The following is a 24,456-nucleotide window of genomic DNA, read 5'->3' as shown; positions in this document are numbered from 1 at the left end:
TAATGAAATATCACTGGCTGGCCAGTGGTGAACCTCTGTGATTAGACCATCGGTCTACTCTTTCTCCCCCTCTTTAGAAAGAGAGAGAACAAATCTTGGTGCAGAGAAGCTTTAAGCTGATTCACAGCGTTTGTGTTGAATCAAATGTTTTAATTTGCTCCCAGTATCGCCCAGTGTGATCAGAGCGACGAAGCTGTGTCCGTAAAAGCCTGGACGAATAAATCATTTTTTGAACATCCCCATTGCTTGGATTGTCATCAGGTTTGTGACGCCCAACCCTGATTAATCTCCCTGCAAACTTTGAACTAGGCAACACATGGCTAGAGGTCATTTTGACCGCCCACAATAAATCCGGATGTCAGCACAACGCTCTGAATGGCAAGTTTTCACTTCGAGATTCAAAGGTGTCACTGGTCACGTGCTCATTTAATACAGAACTGTGCAAAAGATTTAGACAACTTAGATGTTTAGATTCTTAACCATCACGTGATGCCATCAGGGAGGCGTCCGATTGGTCCCACATTCATTCTGCAGCAGGACAAGGAGCCCAGACATACGGCCGGAGTCATAAAGAACTATCTTCAGAGACAAGAAGAACGAGGGAGTCCTGCGACAGATGGTCCGGATCCCACAGAGCCCTGATCTGGACGTCACGGAGTCGGTCCGGGATCACATGCAGAGACGGGAGACGCTGTGACAAGACTAAATCACAGGGGAACTGTGGCAAGTTCTCCGAGATGCTTGGTACTGGACCTACCTGCCAAGTACCTTGAAAAACTGCGCGCAAGCGTACCGAGGAGAACTGGGGCTGATTTAAAGGCAAATGGTGGTTCACAGCACATATTGACTTGATTCAGGTGTTTTCTCTTTGCTGCACTTAGTATGAAGTTAACTGATAAAAGTAAAACTGCTCTTGGCATCATTTTTGAAAGAATCCTCACTTTACTGTTAGTGCCTGAAACTTTTGCACAGTACTGTGTGTGTAATGATCCGCGGCAGGCTCCTGAAGGTGTGCTAAAAATCCAAGTGTGCAAGGAAGAAGGACGATTATGTTAAGATTAAAAACAGTAATTAAAAAAGGATCATAAGTAACGAATCTATGCAGTCGAATATAAATATTAAAAAGTATAAATGTGGCCTTTATGTGCAGGTGACCTGTCTTATCATTCTTCTTTTCATTGTATAAAAAGGTCAAATATAGATGAAACACTTGTACGGGAAGATTATTTTAAATGCTACATATATTTAATAAAAATATTAATTTTGTTTATTTGCCTTTTTAAATTTGGGACTTTTCCACGACTTTCTGCACCGTTTTATGCGTGTGGCTCTTACAGAGGCAAAAATATTCCGCTTCCCCGACGCACAACCGCAAGTAACAGCAGAGAAAAAGTCTCAAGTCAAAGCACAGCGAGAGTCCAGGATGGTCAAGTTCTGATTCCCAAGAACCTTCTTAGACCTCTCATAACTGAACTTTGAGGATTTTTCTAGCCACGGCGAACTGTCATATGTTCCCCGACTGAGGAATTCCGCAGCTCGGAGGCAGATGTGCGCAGCAGTTTCGGGGGGTCTGGGTCACGAGAAGGTGTACCGCCGACGCCCCTCCTAACACACTGTGATGCTGCAGCCCGCAGCAGTCTGTGGTCAGCCGCTGCAGTCCGGCGTCTCGGAGCAGCCGACAGCCTCTGCGATCCTCCGACAAGGAGCGGCTTGAACGAGTGGCCCCCGGATTTCCGTCTGCCTCGTTGGATTCTGGTTCAGAAAACGGACAAAACAAAACAAAAAAAACCCCACGGCTGCGCTCCTGTGGCTCCGAGCAGACACCGGGCGTTCGGCAGATCGGTGCCAGTGCTCCGGCGGCAGGGACGATGAGACTCGAGACCCTTCTGAAACTTCTGCCCTGCGTCGCGTTCTTACTTCCCAACGCAATGCACGCGCAAACAGGTAAGCTCGCTCCTTGCGGCAATTCCCGAACTCTGGGCTGCGCCGGTTTAAATGCGCCACGGGAGCTGCCCGCGCGGCTGTTTTCACGGGTTGTTAAATTATTCGTCGGCGGTGATGGTTGGAAAACTCGCGATTTGCAGACCAAAAAACAAAAAAACAAAAAACGGGATTTAATCGGGCCTTCATCAAAGAGCATCACGATTCCTCGGGCAGCTTTTGTGCCTCTGCCGAACAGGATCTGACCCCTTTCTCATCCGTCATGTGGCTGTCATCCAAGGTCACATAGCTCCTGGTCTCAAGGTCAGAGTGTGGGGTGTTGTGCTGTAATGGAAAGCAAAGACGAAACAGTTCACTTTTCCTTCCACCCACATGGGCCTTTGCTTCACGGCCTCCCCCCCACACCCCCTCGGACAGGATGTGGACTCTGGGACTCCCTGCTCAGATGGTGAGGACCGAAGTGACCGGGCGCTGAAGGATGAATGGGTGAAGGATGTCCTGGCAGCTCTGACAGCTCCTGTCCTCTCCCTCAGCGGCTTGTCTGGGCGTCACCACTGTGGCCGACTAAGTCAGGATATCACCTTTCACTTGACCTCTGAGGTCACGGCCGGAAAACTCCTCACGCAGCGCACAGGAGCAGAGGCCGGCACGTCTTGGTGACAGCTCTGGCGAGCTTTGTCTTTCTCTCTGCTCTCGCTTTTATGGTCATTTTTGAACTTCTGTGGTCAAAAATCACAAACTTCCAGCCTCTCCCCATCCTCTGACCACCTTAATCACCTGTCTTCTTCCTGATCTGGAGTTTAAAAGAGCATCCTTCCCTGATTTCCCACTCCAAGCCTTACGTTGAGCCACCAGCCTAATAATCAGACTGGATTACCGCTTTGTATTCACTTTATCTAACTAGAATTGATGAAAAATGTGGGCAGTGAATATAAGGTCTGAAACCAGGCAAGCCTTGGTCGATCGTAACGCATAAAGCGGTTCTTCTGGCTTTGCATCTAACTCTCAAACGGCCAAAAGACACTCGTGGGTGTGATGTTTTTGGATGGCATGGTTTTGGGGCATATATCGGAGGTTTGTTAATGGAGCAAATAAATATCTGAGGTGTCCAGTTTATTCTGTATTTAAGCAGAGCCCATGTATGTCGGGGGGTTCAACGACAGCAAATACGAAGATGACATAAAAGACACTGTATGAGAGGCTACAGCGAAATTAACAATACACAGCTGCCACGGTAAATTGCATCATTTTATAAAATCAGAAATTGGGCTCCTGTCGTTCTAAGTCATCTCCCATCAAAGGGTTAATATACACTTAAAGCGGCTCTAATTAACTAACTGCTCAGCACCAAACGGCAGGCAGACAGAGTGAACAACTACCTGGTGAACACAGTGGAGCATTTATAGAAGCCGAAGAACCAGATATTTCCCTCAAGGGTTGGTGGAGACCAAAACAGAGCCAAAAGGGGAGTAAATATTTGACTTGTATTCATCAGGTATTCATCATCAACTCCAAATGAGTATGCAATGTTGCTTCGTATCTGTTAGATGTCTAAATTAGCAGCTGTTTGCTAAAGTTTTTCACTCGTGTCTGTTGGTTAGTTTGTTTGTTTGTTTACTTGTAAGCAGGATTACTGAAAAGTACTGAACCGACTTGCACCGCACTTGGTGGAGGGATGGGGCTTAGACCATGATTTTTTTTTCTCTGAAGTCTGGTGTACGTTTTTTGACATTGGCCTTGGCAGAGGTCTGCGCGCCACTGACGGCATTTTGTAGTTCATATTTGGTGTTGAGTTCTTAGTGAGTCTTCATTTCCCAGAGTTCTACGGTCCATCTGACAGCGCAGCCAGTTTGTGACACCTTGGGTTTTCTGTTGACGAACGGGGGTTCTTCTCATGTTGATTTAACATTTGTTTTTGTTTTTTTGTTTTTGACTTGACTTACAACTCCCTGTGCAGCTGCATCGATCTCGTACACGCTTGCGGCCATTCCTCTGTCGCTATTTTTCGTGGATGTGGCTCGATAGCTTGCTAGCTATATAGGAAGATGAAGACCCAGTTTTTGATCTAATTAAATTCTGATTGGTCAGTTGTTCCACCAAACGTTGGAAACTGCCATCTTTTTTTGAATGGCTAAAGAAATCTTAGATGCGGGCGATTATTCAGAGGTTTGGAACCGGGCTAGTTAAGAGGATCCGAGCAGCTCGTTTTTGGCCTGGGGCCCTCTACCGGGGCAATTCAACCATGTTAATGAGATTTTATCCTAAAGTCTTGACCATGTCTTTAGTTCTTGTAGCCACTGTCCAATCTCAGCTTCACACATGGTCATGTGGTCACAGCGCAACATAGCAGCCTGTAGTCCAGAGTATGCCTTGACATCATTTTCATCACCCTTGGTGAAATGTTTTTTACACAGATGTATAATGTCCTTTTTATTTTTATTTTATTGGCTTTTCTGATTATCCCAGAGCAAACACTCAAACTGTGTGTATAGGACTCCTCCTTTAGCCTTTGGCCTGCTGACCTCTCCTTTCTCTGGACCAGTTTTCGTACTTCCTTCCACTCGGCAAAGCTTGAAAGAGCACGCCTTTCGTTTAGATTTTATTTTATTTTGAAACACCCTCGGGATTTACTTTGGTACGGTCCAGAAAAATAGTTGCCCTAATGCATGAAATTCACATTTGATCTCAAACCGACAAGTACAAGATTCTTTGAAGTCTTCCTGATGTGCTCATCGTAAGCAAAAAAAGAATGATGTTTCCAACAGTGATACCACGAGCTGATGAATACCAAGTACTTCCTCCCTTCATGATACAGCTCATGCGAAACCATATCTTAAAATGGACCATATGGACATCAGCAGTCACTTCCTGCTGGGAAAATCCATTAATAATAATGTTGTTAGGTTTGGCTCCAGCTCAGGTCTTCATCATTATTACAGAGGTTGTTTTCCTTGTGCTTGGGTTTTTAGGTAAGAGTCTCCGTCTTCTAAAAGTAAAACCAAATCTTGAATATGCGGTTTGGTTTTTTATTTATTTATTTGTTTGTTTTTTTATTTTCATTTATTTTTGAACTCTCATCAATGTGTGCGAGGACATCTATGTACGTAGAGTAGGTTTCCCTCAGACGCCAATCAAGGCTGTGTTGGAAATGTTGGTGTTTTAATCATTTATAAATAATAAACTAGCTGTTATTTCTGTATCTCTTTTGTGTGAATATTTACATCCACTGTTCCTGACAGTGAGTTACACTTTTTTCCATATTATGTCTTGCTGTCTGTGTCACCACCATGTTTTTCTTTGTTGCATAGTGTTATTTAATGCTACGAGTCGAGTTTTGCAGAACTGTTTCTCAGATGACTTCGTATCCTAAATGGTAACATCATGCTACCTCCCCAGTGTCAGTGCGTTTTCACGGTCTGTGTGCAAACCTCTGCACCGGGCAGCGCTGCACCTTTCTGTCGGGTTTTGAAATTCAAATTGGAAATGTTTACCTTGTAAATACTGTAGACCAGCTGGACAATGAACATCCTCAATCCACTGATTTTGGCCTGCAGGAAGCCCTTCCTGTATTTGATCATTGGTGTGGACAGTCTCGGTGAACATCCAGTGATACTCTTGTCTCTCTGGCTGTGCCCGCAGTGCTCCCTCCTGAATGCGCGCCGGGCGGCCACTCCGTCCTCCAGAACCCCTACCGCAGCACCACCTTCAGCTCCAGCTGGCTGCAGCAGTCGGCCCTGCAGGACTTCATCTGCGACCATTCCCTCACTCCGGGCTGGTACCAGTTTCAGATTTTTGACAAGCCGGCCAGCATGCCCACTCAGTGTGTGGAGGTAACTGACCTTTTCCGTAAAAAATATCCTGCTAAGACACAGACTGGAGGAACAATATTTGGTGATTTCTATGCTTTGCTATGCATAACCATTTCCACTCGTTTTATTATGTTACGTAGGGTTGCAATTAAATACTTTTCTCATTATCAGTTAATCTAAACATTATTTTCTTTTGGTGTGAAAAATGTCAAAGAAATGCCAGACGAAATGTTCGGGACCGTTTCCACGGTTCCAAGGTGACGTCTTGAAATCTCTTGTTTTGTTTGATCGAAAGCCCAAATCCCAAAGATATTCACTTTATAATTATTGAGGACCTAGTGAGAGCCAGTTTTCACATTTGGAACCAGAACAGAAGCTGTAGCCGGTGAATCTTTTAGCATATTTGCTCAACTCAGTGGCTCTACTGATTAATTGATTGTCAGATTCGTTGCCACTTACTCCTTTGTCGATCAAATAACGGATTAATCAACGGATCGTTTCAGCTGTAATGTACTGAAAATTACGATTAGCAGACTCTTAACATTGCCTGAGTTGTGTAATCCATCACAGGGAACACAAGTCTACACTGATATGGCGGTCTTGCAACGTTTGTTAAAGTTACACCAGGGTTGTAAATGTAATGCAGCGTAGACTATTCGCATCAATCAGCGGTGCTCTCCTAATTGATGTTGAACAGAAATTGGAAAACAACAGCGCAAAAATGTTTGTGTAGGCTGCATTTGAAAGTGTTTGGCAAAAATGTCGAGTATACATGATTTGTAGTCGAGGGGCTCCCGGCCTTCTCCATTGGCAGATACTGACAGAGTAATGGTCGAATTTTGATTTACAGTTCAAAGTTTGATACAGCTTTAGATTTGAGACGCCAGAGTCACAAAATATCGCCGCTGGTCTCCAGAAATTTCGTATCGCTCAAGTCATGCTTCGGGAAGGCCAGTGTTACGACCTCAATCGAAGGTCGTAAAATTCTCATGACCCCTGAAATTAGGGACCTTTCCTTTTATCACGTCAGTCACTTTTACTAGCGTGTAGTGGGGTCCAGCGGTATTAGTGTTGATGTGTGGTTCTTATAATTACAAATATCAACACAGCGGTCTGTGAAATCTCTCGAGGATCCATCCGTGACCTCGTGTGGAGAAACTCTGACGTGGCCTCTCTGTCGACACTTGAGTATGATTGTCTTGTGTGTCACGCAGTTGTCGGGTTGTGTGTGTGTGTGTGTACGTATATATGACGGAGAGTGCAAGGAGAGCTGGAATGCGTCTCATTTCCTGCGGGCGGCCTGCTGTGAGGAGCCTGCAGGATCCATCTGAGGTGTCCGCCTCTCTCTGCCTTCCCAGGGCATCGCTGCTCCCCCTGGGTGATGGATGTCCACAGGAGCGGCCGGAGGAGGGAGGAGAGGATCGCTGTGAACATGTGTTAGATGATAAGGCGATGTCGTAACGATGATGGCGGTTAAATGGCCAGATTTGTCAGGCCAAGGATTTTTTTCCAAGGGGAATTATCTTCGTCAAACTGTAGCTTTGTCAAATACATATCCCGATTTTTTTTTTTTTTAGCATTTCTCTGTCTCTTTCTAAACATCCAGGTGAACCACTGTGGGACCCAGTCCCCGGTGTGGCTGTCCCTGGGTGACGGCGAGTCCTTGCCTGGGCCGCTGGAGGTCAGGCACTTGACAGCCTGCGCTGCCTGGCAGTTCTTCCCGAGCAGCAGCAAAGACTGCTGCTTGTTCCGCATCCCGGTCACCGTCCGCAACTGTGGAGACTTCTATGTTTACCTGCTCCAGCCCACACAAGGATGCATGGGATACTGCGCTCAAGGTACGTCTGCGCAGAGGATCCCACTCTGATCTGATGTGCGTAATGCTCCTAATATATTATACGAACACTGAGATATAAGACAACCGGTTGAGGTTTAGACGCGCAGCATGTCATTGGAGACTTTCCACGTTGTAGCTCCGACCAGCAGCTAGTACAGTTTATCAGTCTCTCTGTTGGTGTCTCGGTCAGCCCAAGAGTAGGTACGTGCCAGGGTTTGTAACCCGAGTCTCGCGTATGATTAGATTAAGGCAACGAAACCCGCTTTGGTTAAGGTTACGGAAAGAGTGAGGTTTTTGGTCGGATCTCACAAAGCAGACACGCCCTGTCTGGAATGCGACAATCTCGCCCTAAACTCAACCGGGTGCTGCGAAGGCCTAAACAAAACCATTAAAAAAAAAGTTGATCATTCTGAAGTTGCTATGATGCTGCTTTCCCAGAGTGGTTACTGGAGGGAAGACAAATTAATATATTTATATAAATTGTCTGGGAACATTTTGTAAATGGATTCAGAATGAAAAAAGAACTTAAAACTTCAAATCAAGGAAAAGATTACATTGGAGTTATGAGTGTGTGGTTTTCCCCTGGTCTCTTGGGTACAGTGTCAAGCCATTTGTTTATCCTGACAGCAGAGCTGGCTCAAAACGTTGAGACAGATTAAAAGTGAGAACAGAACCGCAGCCTTGCAGAAGAACTGCACTCTGCATCAGGAGGCACTTGCTTGAACTAAACCGCTTCCCAAATAAGATCTTTGAAACAAACTCCCAGTCTCCTCTCTGCCACGTGTTATCCAGTATGTTAATGAATGTCGATTTGCAGTTGACTGTTGTTGTTGTTGCTCTGTTGCCCTGTCTATCTGACAGAGATGTCGGACGCCTCGCCCGCGGCGCCGCTGACCTGCGGCCCCGACCAGGTGAACGTCGATGGAACATGTGAAAGTGAGGATGCCGCTGCCGTGTTTATGGCCTCCGCTTGTCTCCTCATGTTAGGTCAAACAGCAAAACAATCAGGGGGTCAGGGAGTTGCCATGCGGTCAGGAATGCACCGCCGGCCCCCTCACCGCTCCTCTTAATGAGCTGAGCATGTGTCCCGGCGTCCACTGCGCCCTGTCTCCATGGCGACGGCCCCTCGGCCAGGACGTGAATTACGCCGGGGCAGGTTTTAGGAAGCTGGCAGTGGTGGAAAGGAGGAGGAGGAGGGAGGTTTAATTAGCGATAGATGAAAGACCACTGAACATGTTCATTAACTTGTTTTAAGTAATGGAATCCAGGTTGCTGCGATTCCCGAGGTCACTGTTCTGCTTGCGGACCCTGCTGGATATTTTCTGGCCTGAGCTGCTCATATAAATGAGTTACTGTTCCTCAGCCTAAGTTAAAATCCTCTGCATAGCCGTTTGCTGCACGCGTCAGTTATGCAGAGGATTTATTTAGAAGTAGCAGTGGCGTTGCTTTCCCAGAGAGGGGAACCTTTTTTTGTTATGAAATCTAACTGGAAATGGAAAATTAGCACCAGTCTCCAGCCGAATGTTAGTAAATTATGTGTTTATGGTCATTCATTTGATAGAGGCAGAAACCAAACAAAAAGTAAGTGACAGAACATACGGAGCCCACGATAAAAAGTAGCCTCTTTGTAGCCTGTGAGCAAATCACAGCGTAAACGAAGTCAGCATTTACTACAGCTCCCAAAGCTTAATTTCTTTGAATGCAGTAATAACCGAAAGCAGCCTGGATGAGCGTATGAACACTTTTAACAGCTCCTTTCTTCTCTCATCTGAAAACCGGTGGCTGGACAGTAAGAAGATACTGTTTAGACAATAAGTCGAACCGAAGCTGTCAAAGTCGGGGCGGGATGTCGTCGCCACACCCGGTGGAAACCGCGTCCTTGAAGACGCCTCAACGTCAAACCCTGGGCATCAACATGCCGCCTCCAACAGCCTCCGCTAGTCTAATACGGCTTCCGGTCAGCGTTCCAGCTCGGCCCACAGGTGTTCGATGAGGTTGAGGTCAGGGCTCTGTGCAAGCCCGTCAAGTTCTTCCACGCCAAACTCGGACACCCATTTCTTTATGGGCATGGCTTTTGGCAGGGGGGGCTTTGCGACCAGAGAAGAACTTTCCCCAAACTGGGTGTCCGCATACTTTTGGCTATATACCGATACTCAAACCATGAATGGGGTCGTAAAGACAGTGTTTTCGGATGTGATCAAACCCTTGTACGTGGGGGTTTTGCAGACACTTATTTAATTACACTTAAGACACAAGACACTGACGTACATTTAGTACAGGGCATGGCCTTGATTTCGTAACAGGTGTATTAGCTTCCATTTCCACCTCAGTCGTGGTTTTTACACTACCAACATGCAGAGAACAATGCATGAATACCATCTGTTCTTAGACCCCACTAATCCACATATCCTTTCTGCCTGTCCCCTGTCAGCCACGCTGCCTCCCACTCCGTCTGTACCAGTGATCGTCTCCGAGGTGACAGGTAACACCGTCTACCTGAAGTGCAGCTTTGACAGCAGCTCCAACGGCTCCCTGGGTTATGTGGTGGCGTGGTCTCGTCTCTCAGCCGAGGGCAGGAGGGAGGAGCTCAAGCACGAGACCACCATCCAGACCTCCGCCCTCATCGAGCTGGACGGCTTCAACCTCCGTCTGGGGGACAAGGTCCGGTGCGGGGCTGCAGTGGTTTAACGCGATCGTTGTTGAGTCCAACTTGATGAGTTCTTGTTTGAGTTTTAGTCGGGAAGAACTAAAGAGGGATGAGCCCAAAACAAGAGCAAGAACAAAACAAATCAAGTTTCCTTCTGCAAAAGACAAGAAAAAATTGCCAAAAAAAACCAGTGTCATTTCTTTCAAATGTGCAGATATAATTTTTTTTTTTTTAAGAAAAACTAACATTTAGATATATAAGGAGGAGCTATATACGAGCTAAAAATAGCTAACAGTCAGGACTAAAGCTAACCTCATCTCAGGCTTGTTTTTATTAAATTAGGTTGACTCAGGCCTAACTATTACCCATGTCCTGGACAGATAGGGGAGTGTTACATATAGCTATCCCAGGAATAATGAGGGTCTAAGATACCCCCACATCTGGAAGAAACCACTCCGGGATAAATCCAGGTCTGGAAAAAAAAAGAAAAAAACTAATTTCAGTGAGTAATTTGTTAGTAACTCAGTACAGCATTCCTACGACAATTGCCTTTCCACTCTTCTGGAAATAAGACCTACTGTATAAATCAAATATGTGGCGGAGACCAACGCTGTTACTGAAATCTGTCAACATGTCGTTTCGTTTTACTGTGTGCTGGTCATGTGTGTGACCTGGCACTAAAACCTTACCTATTAAACTTTAATACATCCAGGATTATTTCGCCATTTATGTGCAATGGGGTTCCTTCTTCTCTCTCTCTCTCCCTTTCTCTCAAATTTATATAAAAATTTGCTTTATTGCCACGATTTTAACTAAGTTCCACATTGCCGAAGCAGGTTGTGCAAGGTTTACAACGTGGGTATAATGATAAAGAAAAGACAACGAATGGGCGTGCACATTAATAAAAGAAAGAAAACAAATCTCTCTCTCTCCCTCCCTCTCACAGATTTACTGTTCCAGCTCCAGTTTCTTCTTGGATTCACCCGACGTCCGTGGTGCTTCAGCGGAAAGTCAGGAGTTCTTTGCTGGGATTAGGGTACATCACAGTAATCTGACGTTTTACACCTGTGTGTGTGTGTCTGTTTTTCATGTACGTCTCTGTGGTTATGTGTGTAGATTTTTACTATTTTCCTGTATAAGTGACTGTTCTAACTATTAGTACTTTTGAGTACTAACTATTTTTATGGAACAGTTCAGCATTTTGGGAAATATGCTTATTAACTTTCCTGCCAACATTTAGATGAGAAGATTAATACAAATCTCATGTCGGTGCGTTAGGTATTCAGCTAGAGCCATTAGCAATTAACTTGGTTTAGCATAAAGACTGGAAACAAGGGGAAAAGCTAGTCTGGTGCTGTCCAAAGTATAAAAAAAAATAAAAAATGCATATTTCCCAAAATGTAATTTTAATATTATGGAGTGGAGAGATGATATCTTGCTTTCCATCATCATGGATGAGAGAACATAAAAGTTACTGCCAATTCAGTTTCTTATTGGTCTTTAGAATAGAAAGTGGTGTTTTTCGACTGCTAAGTTATAGTTTTCTGTCCATGTCAACAGACAAAGAGAGAGAGAAATATAAGGACGAAATGAAAACTGCCACTCATTAAATTATCTCTCAACTACATAGCTCACTATTTACTATACTGTACAGTAGATATATATATATACATATATATATATATATATGCTGTCTTTGAATAATGTTAAACTACCGTGACCCATGAGAAGTCTGCCACCTCCAACAGAGATGTAAAAATTATTTTTTTTTGGTCCGCAATATGGATTTAGACTCACCTACTGGTCACTAGAGACAGGACGTTTGAAAAACCCCCGATTTCTTTGATCCTCCCAAGTAACAACCCTACTCAGACTACAGTGTATTTACTTAGAAGTTTCCTCTTTGTCATTTAAGCCTGTTCCCCGGTGCTTTCTCAAAAGCTGGTCGCTGGTTTTGCTTTTTCCCCCGAGAAATATCTGTCTAAAACCTCTCCCTTCTGAATATCATGTGTCGGTGATGAAGTTTTGATGTATAAAACGGCTGACCGGTCTTCCTTTATAACTGCTATGTGCAGCTAAGACCGGAGGTGAGCAGTGTGTCCGAGGATGGGAGACCGTATGAGTTGGTGGTTGAGAGCACAGTTCCTGTCCCGTGTCTGCCAGAGTCCTCCTCCTCTACAGAACAGTGCACGCTGTCCCTGCAGCTTAGCACAAGCAGTGAAGGTGAGGACTCACAGCGAGACGGTGGCCCAATAACTGGTTGTTGTCCCTGTGAGAGCGGGGATGGCATAGCGTCTTTGCATGTTTTGTCCAGAGACCATTCATTGTGCCAGCTGAAATGGCAACTGATCACTGGCAACGCTGGCACCACCACCAGTCGGTTGAAAACTGTCTCTGGGTGACTTTTTTTTGTTTTGTTTTGTTTTTTTCGTTTCCAGCTGACTTGTGTGAAACCGAGAAACCTGTGTGCGCTTGTGATTGCTACATACCTGTATGTGATATGCCAATTCAGTGCCTTGCCGTGAGCCTCGCTCTTGCGGGTCCCACGTGAATAATCGGCACCCTGACCGGTTGATGAAAGCTGTTGAGGGCATGAAAATAAAGAGCAGCACTGTTCTTGTATTGTAGGCTCGAGCTAGTTGGCTGTAGTATAATAGTACAGTATTTCAAGAAAAAACTGTAACACCATGCTTTTATTTCTTTGTAACGAAACACTGTTCAGGTGTTTACTACAGAAATACACGTTAAGTTACTTGGACAAACAACACAAAGGTTAGATTTACGCTTAATTTCAAGTATTTTCAAGCAGTAGCTTTCACATTGACACGAGAAAAGGTTTTTAGGATGAGGAACAAAATGAGTTTGGCAAAGTCACCACGTAAGCTGTAGTCATTCGCTACCGTTACCCTGAGTTTAGCAATCGGTAGCATCCGGGCCTGACATTCCACCGGCTCCCACGCGATGAATGGGTCAATCCTGAACAGGGCTTTTTTCAGCAGAACCTGCAACGCCGCATAAGAATGTCGTGAGCTAATGATATACCAACTCTTTGGCCTTGGAAAGGTAGAGCTGTTCATCCTTAGTATTTCTCTGCCTCTCTTTACTTGCGGCAGTAACTGTAGGTAAAGAGGGGCTGAGAAACAAAGAACAATATTTTCCTTTTAGAATTGTTATTCGCTGGGTAGTGACGTTGTCTAAACCCGTGCTCCGTTAAAGCTTTCGCTCCCTGTTCTAGGGCCTGTTAGACCAGCCACTATATGCAACTCACATGTGATCATTAAAAGTTCTCATCTCTCCTTTGTACACACGCATATAAGGGATATTTGTGCAAAGGATGGGAGGAGATACAAGTGTGACTGGTTGCAGATTGCATTGGATTTAATAACCATCGTGCAATTTGGTCAGTTTTTCATAGAGAATTCACCACCTTTAAATTTTTTTATCCGATCTGCACAGAAATAAATAAAAGGAGGGCGGTGGAGAGGAAGTCATTTTATTTTACTGTGTCTTTACAAAGTTGTCCAGGGGCGCTGTCTTTTGTAGCTTTCATCATGTGCATAAACTGAATCTAAATCCTGGTGCTGCAGACGAGGGCTTGTTGGGTGCCGATCTGTCCCTGTCCTCCTGCGTGGTGAACCTGTCCCGGAAGCCCTGCGGGGACGGGGTTTGTAGCCGAGCTCGGATCCACTTCAGCCCCGTCACTGACTTTGTCAGAGACGGCAACAGGACAACTCGGGTCTCTGTCAAACCCATCGTCACACAAAGTTTTCTCTGGAACGGATACTCACCAGAACCTCTCGAGGTAAACAGGTCAAACTGTCCCGGGGGGAACTCGGAAAGTGATATTTTGTCGATGGTTTCACGAGGTTTCAATGGCTATATATTAGTAGTTGCTGCATCATCATTTTTAATGAATTTGTTGGTTGTACATGCCCATACTGAAAACCTGTATCCTGAGTATCTTATTTGAACTGATCTCTCACTCTCAGATAACAGTTAAGGATGTTCCCTCAGCCTACTGCTACTCCTTCACTGACCCTCACATCATCACATTTGACGGCAGGTACTTCGGCCTCTTATTCAGTTAATCAGGAAACATGTATCATGCACTGTACTATATTTAATCACAATGTAATTATATTTAATTGCAATTTAACAGATTTCATTACTCGTGGAAATTTTAAACTGTCCATAGTGAATTATGGCTTCTCTGTTATTTTTTTGGACTATAATAGCAAATATCTAATGATCTAATGACTGGAACCAGAAGGGGAAAAAAAATCCATTAATATTTTTCTTTGGTTACTTACAGGCACTATGAGAACTACCAACTAGGCACCTTTGTCCTGTATAGGAGCACTCTCTGGCCGTTTGAGGTCCACGTCCGTCAGTGGGAGTGCGGCAGCGTGGTGCATCCTGCCTCGTGCGCGTGCGGCTTCGTGGCGAGGGACGGCGGCGATGTTATTGCCTTTGACATGTGCGGTGGGGAAACGGGTGAAACCAGGCCTCGACTGTCTGTGAAGAACAGAGACCTGAGCAAGAGCGGCATTCGGATCACGGAGTCCTACCAGGGACGCAAGGTCACTGTGAGTGAGGACGAGTCGGACACAACTCAAAAATCAGTGGAATAAACTGATAAATATCATTAATTTTATCAAACTGTTCGATTTTGACAGCGCTTTAGTCCACATTTATATTTTTGACATTATGATATCCTTCGTCATCAGTCAGTCATCGTTATCATTGCGTTTTTGTTTGTTTTTCATACCGCACGCACCTTCGTACCCACTTACATCCCCACCAACTTACAGAGCACGTCCAGAAAGTCTTAAACTTTTTTATATATAAAATATGGAAATGTGAAGACTGATTTATTAAAACCCAAACTAAGACAAAAAATCAATCACATCACTAAAGTGTTTTACATGAGTAGGGGTCCTTGATTTACACTTCTTCAAACCATTAGTTGAGTTTAGTTGAGTGTAAAAAAAGAGAAGAAAGAAAATAATGTGGGAAATAATTTTCTTGCCACGAGGTAGACGAGAAGATTGTACCGCTCTCATGTCTGTGCATTTAGTACGGAGCTATAGCCAGGAGGCGATTAGTCTTAGCTTAGCCTATGGCTGGGAGCAACAAAGAAAAAGTACTCCCTCCCTCTTGAGCTTTGGAGAGAGTCAAGCTAGCAGTTTGCTAGCTGCTGCCAGTCTTAATGCTAAGCTAAAAAAAAAAAGCCCATCTGTTTCTCTAAAGAAAGGCCAGGTCACCTAACTTTACCTACCCCGTCGAAATCTGTACACAACGATTGACAAGACTGTCTTGCTCCAAACATGTGACAAATTCATTGAAAAATTTAGTTGGCTGCTTGTTGCTGACGGTAAGAGATTCTTTCGTCTCCATTTGAATGTCTGCAGGTGACCTTCTCATCTGGATCGTTTGTCCGCGCGGACGTGTCTGACTGGGGAATGAGTCTGACGCTGAGAGCCCCCAGTTCGGATTGGAGTCACACCGAGGGTCTGTGTGGGACCTACGATGGACAGTCAGACAATGACTTCCACTCAGCAGGGGGCGCCACGATGGAGGATCTGCACACTTTTATCTCTGAATGGAGGTCAGTGTTTTTTAAGACGTCCTGAGCAGGAGACAACAATTGACGCTTTGGATATGCGTAATGTGTTTGGGTATGATCTTTGATGTTGTCAATGTTTTCTAAATGTACTGAACTTAAGGGTTTGATTTCTAACCTGGCAAACTGGGGACCTACACCTGCATCTGGGCCACAAAGGTTCAATGTGTGTCAATTGGATGTATATGATTTAATTACATGCAAATTTCTTCAAGAATTTTGCACAGTCAAACCCTCTTGCCTCTTCACTGACATCTTTTCCTTTTATCCCTCTGTCAGACTCCCTCCAGGCACCAGCTTGTTTGACACCATGCCATCCCATCCGAGTTCACTGAGCCCCCGCAGGCACTGTACCTGTAAGACAGAGCCCCGCCCTGCATCTCCCAGAACTCGATCTCGACCAGCCACCTCCTCTGACTCCACCTGCTCTCATTATGGCAACGTGCAGCTCCTCGGTGTCATTCCCACTTTGGACGTCACAGCTGAGTACATCGGCTCAGTGGAGCTACTCAAAGGAAATGAAGGACAGTCGCTGCCTCCGGGTCACTCCAGCCAAAACACCGGGGATCAAGGTATTACCGCTCAGCCGCGTGAAAAAGGCTTCGGCTTGAGAGCCTCCAGGGATGAGGCCGTAACCTCAGCCCAGCACCAGCGGCGCAGGGGCAGGCGGCAGACCCACCGTTACATTCCTAACTCCCCGCACCAAAGCCTCAGTCAGTCTGATTTAGAGGGCTTTACCTATTTCTTCCCAGAGGACCATGAACAGGCAGTTCGACAGGACTCTTCCCCAACATGGCCCACACCTTCTGGCCTCACCGAGCAGCAGGCCCGCGCTCAGTGCCAGCAGGCCGTGGCACACTCGGGCATTGCAGTAGGTTGCGAGCGCCTACTGGAGGAGTCGCTAGTTAGCCACGCGGTGGCTATGTGTGTCGTTGACCTGCAGCTGAAGGATGAGCAGTCGTGGCTGAATGCAACGTTGCCGCTGCTGGAGAACGAGTGTGAGAGGAGGCTGGTGGAGGAGACGAGGAGAGAAGAAGAGCACCAGGACGTCCTGGCCGTCCTCAAGTGTCCGAATCTGTGCAATGGGAACGGCCAGTGCTCGGAGTGGGGTTGTGTGTGCTTCCCAGGATTTGGGTCCTATGACTGCGGTGTACTTTCTGGTAACATACTAAACAAAGACCAACACAAACACTCTACTAGTCTTATAGAGGTCTTTGGTAAAGCCGATATATCAGTAAATTTTAGCTTATTGCAGATGTATTTTGGCATTTTTGGCACAGAAAAGCCCAAGATATGTCTCAGGTCATTTAGAAACAGTGTTGTGATTGTTTTTTTAACGATTCCAAACTGGGACATCACAGGACGTATGACATCAATGTTTGTTCTTTTGCTAAACTTGCCAACTAGCTAGAAAAATATCCAACAAACCAAAAACCAGCTGTATTTTTTGTGCATAGAGCAGGTTAAAGTTACAGCTCATAGTGGATTGGAGTAAAAGAAAAGGCCCAAACATTTTAAGATATCTCTGTTTCTAGCCAAGTTCAATTGCATTTAGCAATTGCCTGCATTCATCCAGCTTCCACTGGACCTCTGTGATGACAGATGAATGATTTTTAGGCACATGGTACGTGATTGTGACTGAATTCCCAGGTCTAATAGTCCCTGCTCCTCTGTACTTTTTTGTTGTTGATGTTGTGAAGACCAGATCCCAGAGATCACTGAGTTGGAGAAGGAGGGTCTGTGTGACGTCCGACAGGGAGACTGCTCCACCATCCAGGTCTACGGTCAAGGCTTCAAGGACTCCTACGAGCTCAAGTGTGAGTTTGTTAAAGAAAAGGTACTTAGTTTTTCTGCCTTTTTTTCTGGTTTCTGTTTCTTTTTTTTCTCCTCTTTGGCACTTCCTCAAAAGTTAAAAATGACATTATACCTAGGAGTTGTCAACTTCTTCTCCTACAGTTGGCCAATGAGCTGCTCTGCCCAGATTGTTCCACCCAGATCACAAAGCATCTGATCAGAGGACTCCTTCTTTACTGGCCAAAAGACATAAATATGCAGACAATAACTTTGTAGATAATGTAGAGATTCAGACTTCATGTTTTGTGCCATGATTTTTATGAATATTCTGTTCTAGCGGATTATCTCATCTAAGCTCCATATCCAGACATTCTCTGTGTGAGAGCTGCTGCAGCTCACAAAGTTCTGATAGCGCAACTGGAGCCGAAGCAGGTTTGGTTACAAGGAGGTTATTGGTTCAATCAATCAATCAATGTCATGGTCTTTAAATATTTAATTTGTTTCATCGAATTCGAGTCCAAATAAGAAACAAGAAACTTCCATGTTCTTGTGTGACACCGAAAGCTCCACTAATTACTAGACATCTATGTTCAGCACTAAATTTATACCGTAAATGTAGCAGCGCAACGAGCTGTAAACACAACACCGACACTGATGCATCCAGCAGACGTAGAGCAACACTGGCATGAGCTGAAAGCTGTGAAGCTCTATGAAGCTGTAAAGCGTTGCAGTGAGCTTGTCGCTACGAGAAAGGTCTTTCACGTTACACATATTTTGGATCATGGCACATCATTTGATCCGATGGTAATATGAAAATATTGAGAGGTTTAAGATGGATTGTGCAGCTTTATTTATTTGTTTATTCATGCATTTGATACTGTTGGATCAACCATCAGTGACAAACTTGCCTGTTCTGACGACCTTGTGCGTCACTGTATAAATCGGACTTACAGCCAAGATGCCCCTTTCTTAATATAATCTTCTGGTTAGCATTAATTACTATTGTCAGCATGTGATTTATGCATTATTCCCAGTTGACTTCTCTCCCTCCTTTGTCTGTTTCTCTGTCTCGCTGCTGTGCCCCTACTTTACCCCTCCTCTGCTCTCATCTCTAATGCCCTAATGCCCTCCCTCCCCCTCTCCCTTCTGTGTCTGTTGTCAAGTTTGTGGATGGGGACTGGGTCCTGGACGAGCCCCGGTTTGTCCTGGCCACCTTTCTGGATGTGACCGCTCTGGAGTGCCAGCTCCCCCTGGAGGACAGCTGGACTTCTGCAGGACTGGACCGGGAAACGGTGACAAACGGACCACTGGCCCGCTGGCAGATCAAAGTTAGTCCCGTCTCCGCCAGTTTCTGTAACGCACACTGGTGAAACTACCGTTAAATTATAAATCCTTTGACTCATTCTCTTTCGCTTTTATTCTCAAAATCAAGGATAAATGAAACTCTATGCCCAGGTTAATAATGTAATAATGTCAGAATGCTACCACAGGAAATCTGCACTGGAGTAATTGGAAGCAGACAGATGTGGAAGTTTGCTAGTTTTTACTTTTTGGCTACAGTTGTGGAAAGGGTCCACAGAGTGCACCTGGAGGTTTTCTTCTGTTTCAAGTTGGTTTAGGAGGAAAATGGACTCAGCACTTTGAAACGGTGCAAACTGGTGGATTTACCCGACAGCCAAGTGCATCAAACAAAGTGGTGTGTGGGAATCCTTCTTCCCTGCAGTTTTTTTTTGGGTGAAAATAAGAGCATTTATCACTGAGGAGGACCTTTCCAGGACCACAGCACCCTCAGTGTAGTTTGCCTCGCTCAGTTTATTTGTTTAATGCCTTTTTCCCAGTGATCCGCAGTAATCACGTCTCCTCTGACGGCAGGTATCCAATGACGGCTACAGCTACAGCAACGCCAAGATACTGACTCTGTTCGATGGAGCCTGCCAGATCTGCAGCCTCAACACCGAAGTCCTTTGTACCTTGAGGGTAAAACGTCTTTCTTGAAAGTGATTTTAGTTCAATATATGGATCAAAAAGTATTAATATCTCCAAAGATAGATTTTCCTCTCAGCCCGCCTTCCTTCATCCTTTAACTGCAGCATCTTTAATCACACTCTCAGCCCGAAACGTCCGCCTGCGGTTTTGCACCTCCATTGCCTTCTGTGCTTGGTGAATTCAGTGATGTAGAATTAAGATCATTTAGCAGAGCTCAGAGCCAGTGCCAGTTCTAGCCTGCGCGGCACCCTTGGACACATCTGTGCAAGCCGAGCATAACTCACCCAAAAAATTTAGGATTGCGAATGCAGAGCACGTGCCTGCTGTTGTATGATCACTGCAGCCATTTAATCCACTGAAAATAAATTGCTTTCTACATTACTCAGCAGTTGGGATATCAGCCATTAATTAACCCAGTACAAACTATGCCTTAAGGCATCAAGATGTGCATTTAGAGTGGCATTCAAATGCCCTGAAACACAGTATGTGTCAAAGCCGGGCCGCAACAAACAGCTATTTTCATTATCGCCTACTCTGTAAAGTATTTTGGCAGTTAATCGTTTAGTAGTTTAGTCCAAGAAAATGTCAGAAAATAAAAAATATTCCACCATGACTTCCCACATTCAAAGGTGATGACTTGAAATAAGTTTGTTTTTGTTTTTTTTTAAGTCCAAAAGCCAAGAAGCCAAGAAGATTTCAAATTCACAATGATACAAAACAGAGAAAAACAGCAACTCAAGCAGGAAACAGCAAATGTTTTGCATTTTTGCTCGGAGCAACTTAAATGATTAATAAATTATCAGAATAACTGGCAGTACCTTTTTTGTTGATTGACTAACTCATTCATGAACTGATCTGATCTGAATCTAATCCGACTGAAAGAGGCAAAACTCTGTGTAATCTTCATGTATCACTGGAATTTTTTTTTTTTTAGACTATGTGTATTTATTTCCCATGGCTGTTGCGCAACCCTCGAGTACAATATTCACTGACGGGCCCGGTGATGGGCGTTTTGGGGAAATAACTTCCGACAGAAGGGTGAAAATTTGCCGCAGGACATGTAGCTCAAAGGCAGATTCGCATGAATAAAAAAAATATGTTCAGGCCCCTTGCGAAGAAATGAGACTCTGAATTCTCTGTATTGGTTTGAGGAAAAAACAGATTTGAAGGACTGCATCAAAAACCCAATGTCAGTTGAATATTTGTAATGTGTTTAGTGTAGAATATTTCCAAATCCAACTCATTATATCAACTAGATATTTACGATTAAATGACTTGGTTTTTTATTATTTGGTACAATAATGTGTTTTTGAATATGCGTTTATTTTTTGAACAAATGTCATTTTTAATTAAAACCATGTTTTCTGCAGCAGGGTGAACATTCATCATGCAACTGCGAATTCTAACGGTACAATCACTGCTCTGCTTGTGATTTAGTGTTTCTGAATGTGTGAGGTATCCTTCAACGCAGGAAACAATTACGTTTGTTTTCCTCGGACCAAATGTGTCGAGTGTTCCCCTCCGCGCCATGTCCTGCGCATGTTTCACCTAACCTGCGTAGCTCGCTGAGGTGGGCCGGGGGTTTGCATTTTTTCCTAAGTGGCCACCAAACAGCATGGTTCGTGTTGTGAAAGGCAGTTTGTTTCGGAGAGAAATAAACACTGAAACTTATTTGATTGTCTTCCCAGGAGAAAACCTGCAACATTGATGGTCTGTGTTACAGTGAGGGAGAGTCCAATCCCAGCAGCCCTTGCCTCACATGCCGACCGCAGTCCTCCAAACACACCTGGTCCATAGCGGAGAGTATGTACACGAAATCAAGTCAAAGACTCCAATCTGTTTTTGTTTTTTTTCACAGCTCGTTCATATTCTCAGAAAGAGCACAGAGAAAGTCTGAACTGACGCATTCACCGTGTAAGATTGAAAACGCTTTTGAATGTGTCACAGTAGAGCAGAGGCTGGACAACCATCGCTGGGTTTTTGTGGTTGGTAGTGGCCCAGGGGCTGTTTTGATCACTTGTCAGCAGCTGTGTGCAGAGTGGAGCCCACAGAAGTTGGTTGAGCCCCCCCCGGCGCTGACACGAGGAGAGACCAACTTTACTTTTTCAGCTTAAAGTAGGTCAGGCGCTGCTCTGCTACGTCCAGGAGAAATGGCAAGATATGTGGCATTAACTCGACAGCAGTTAAAGGGTAATAATGACAGGCCAAGGCGGTGATTATTGATTAGACTGATTATATCTACTCCTAAATATGCTGTCATTCACTCATTTGATCAAGAGTGTATTTAATCAGTTATTCATTTACATTTTAAATGGTACAGTCTGATCTGTCCTGGATTTTTGAGGCTAATACTGATATTTGAGATTTAAAAAAAATATGAGAAGAATAACAATTTATCAGCCATTTTTTAACATTGACAACTAACATAAGAAAAGATTTTTTTCTTCAACATGAGTTTTTAATCAAGGTACGTACTGAAAAAAAAAGTAAAACTTACAGCAAATATTGTAAATTAAAAAACAGTTTGTTACTGTTGGTTGAAACTGAAGTAGTGTCAATAACCAGGGTGTCATGGTGCCCTAGTGGTTAAGACCCACACACACTGTTTCCTGTCACCCCCCCCCCCTCTCTCTCATATCCTTTACTGTAAGCTCTCCCCCCGGCTTTTTTGAAATATCGCTAAATCGCTCCCGAAAAACACAGTATCAATAAGAAATATATACAACAAAATATATGCCCCAAAAAATATCCTGAAGTTGAGATTAGAAAAATAAAGACTCAAATATATAAAAAATGCAGCTGATAAAGAAAAAAAAAAAGGATTAGAGCTATTGTGAAAGTTCTGAACTATAGTAAACAGCAAAGTAGGCTCCGTGCAGTGCAGGTAAGACTCTATTATGAGCATCACATGCATACGTTTTTTTTCAGCTTATAGCAGAAATGCAGAAAAGCACAACAGGCCAACTAAGTAATGTAGAGTAGGTGGATTCGTTCCGCTTGTCTCTGTTATACTGTGGTCATTTTGTTCCGACCAGAGTGTGGTTTACTTCACATGAGACAATGTCAACGAACAACTGATCAAAAACCAGCAAATCCACATTTTAGACCCGCGATGCCCACCTTCTCCTCCAGTCAGTCACCCACCACATGTTGACTCACTTCTAGGTTTATTCCGTCTCTTGCTTTTTCCCCTCCGCCGCATTTCCCGCCAGGGAACGCGCCCCCGGTGCCGCAGGCGCTGCCATTTCGTCTCCGGTCCTTCCAGGGGGAGAACTTCCTCTACCAGCTCCAAGCTCGGGACCCCGAGGGCTCGGCGGTTCTCTTCACCCTGACGTCGGGTCCCGAAGGTGCATCCCTGTCTCCGGCGGGCCTGCTGGTGTGGAAGGCCACGGCCCAAGCTACAGACACGCACACTTTCCACTTCGCCGTGATGGACGACTGTAACGCTGAGACCAGTGCCTCTGTACAGGTAGCACTGGGTTTTTTTGTTTTCTTCATCTTTTATGTGTCGGGTTGTGACACATAAAATGTATGTATGTTTTCCTACATATATAATGTGGTGATTAGTATAGGTAAGTATAGTGATTCCTGTAAACAAAATAACATGAATAAGAATGAATACATTAGGAATGATTTCAACATTTCAGCCTTTTTCAAAAATAAATGCTGCAAGTGGAGGTGACATTGTGAGATGCTGTTCCCTGAGACCCGTCTGGTTTGCCTGATGAGACACGTTAAGGTTGTACCAAGGGGCCCAAAACACATTTTCTTCAGGTTAAAACTGCCTTGTGGACCCGGGATTGGTTTGTTTTGCACCAGCTTGTTTCCACACACGTGCTGCCCCGTGCAACCACAGTCACCGAGCAGCCCCCATGCAGCGGTGGGGGGGGTAAGTGCTCCTTCAACAGCTCCTCAGCTATGTATTTTGGAGGGAGGGTTAAGTGTCAGTTATTTTTGGCAGGGCAGTACATTCTTTTTTTTTTGGGGGGGGGGGGTGTTCAAAAGCAGCAAGCTTCTGGTCAAGAGGCTACCGAGGGCCTTTGGCTCTGAGTAGACAGCCTCTGCTGCCCTCCCCCCACTAGAGGGGGCTGAGGACACGTAACTCTTCTACTGCAGGTCCTGTGTCACCGTTCCACACTGCAGACCGCTTCCAAGCAGGTTTGGAGTCGGTGGCGTGCACGCACTCGAAATGTGACAGAAGCGTTCGGACATCAGCCCACCTGGTTTTTTTTTATTTTTAATTTTAGTTTGGTGTTGATGGACACTGTTGTCCCACAATGCAATGCACACAGGAAACAGAGGAGCTGCTCGAAGCCGCGAAACATTCAAACGAGTTGCCGTCGGTGGTAGAACAGCTCCAGGGACGTGTCAGAACTTAAAATGAGGATTTCCTTTATTTTTATGAATTTCCTTTTTTTTTAGCAGCGGCAACGTAAAGTCAGAGTTTTATTGACATGCATCATCATGGACGTCTTGCCTCATTTCCTGCGCTTGTACAAAGTTGTACGCCGACACCCTGTATACTACTAACTGCAAACGCTATGTAGAAGTAAACCACGAGCATTAGAACACAGGATTCACCGTAGAGTAGTTGTTTGTGCAGCTGGGACACTGCTCCTGGCAGAAGGCAGAAAGAACCTTGGACAGGGGGACAGGGTTGACAGAGTCTTTTAACAGACGGGACCCTCTCTGTTTTAGCAACAGTAAATGATACATGTGAGGTAGGATGTTTTTCCCTCAAAACCCACTTTTAGTCGTGGGTGTTGTTATATGAACAGCTGTCGTCCTTTTACTTCTACGTACAGAGCCAATCCCTGGA

General features: G+C 44.8%; 1 protein-coding gene across 1 annotated transcript in view; it reads left to right on the top strand.

Moving 5' to 3' along the window:
- Window positions 1-1,868: 1,868 nt before the first annotated feature.
- vwdel (von Willebrand factor D and EGF domains-like) overlaps window positions 1,869-24,456 on the top strand; it is a 33,673-nt gene continuing 11,085 nt past the window's right edge. Inside the window, exons 1-17 of the mRNA XM_040118778.1 lie at window positions 1,869-1,944; window positions 5,581-5,771; window positions 7,357-7,588; window positions 8,449-8,523; window positions 10,019-10,248; window positions 11,181-11,270; window positions 12,310-12,457; window positions 13,822-14,036; window positions 14,224-14,297; window positions 14,547-14,820; window positions 15,646-15,842; window positions 16,137-17,017; window positions 17,558-17,694; window positions 18,815-18,979; window positions 19,524-19,628; window positions 21,326-21,440; window positions 22,850-23,106. Coding sequence (XP_039974712.1) covers window positions 1,869-1,944; window positions 5,581-5,771; window positions 7,357-7,588; window positions 8,449-8,523; window positions 10,019-10,248; window positions 11,181-11,270; window positions 12,310-12,457; window positions 13,822-14,036; window positions 14,224-14,297; window positions 14,547-14,820; window positions 15,646-15,842; window positions 16,137-17,017; window positions 17,558-17,694; window positions 18,815-18,979; window positions 19,524-19,628; window positions 21,326-21,440; window positions 22,850-23,106 — 3,462 coding nt within the window. The remainder of the gene's footprint in view (window positions 1,945-5,580; window positions 5,772-7,356; window positions 7,589-8,448; window positions 8,524-10,018; window positions 10,249-11,180; window positions 11,271-12,309; window positions 12,458-13,821; window positions 14,037-14,223; window positions 14,298-14,546; window positions 14,821-15,645; window positions 15,843-16,136; window positions 17,018-17,557; window positions 17,695-18,814; window positions 18,980-19,523; window positions 19,629-21,325; window positions 21,441-22,849; window positions 23,107-24,456) is intronic.

Source organism: Xiphias gladius, chromosome 22, assembly GCF_016859285.1.
Source record: "Xiphias gladius isolate SHS-SW01 ecotype Sanya breed wild chromosome 22, ASM1685928v1, whole genome shotgun sequence".
Classification (NCBI taxonomy): domain Eukaryota; kingdom Metazoa; phylum Chordata; class Actinopteri; order Istiophoriformes; family Xiphiidae; genus Xiphias; species Xiphias gladius.
Note: the sequence above shows the minus strand (reverse complement) of the source record. Positions and strands in the feature narration are given on the sequence as shown.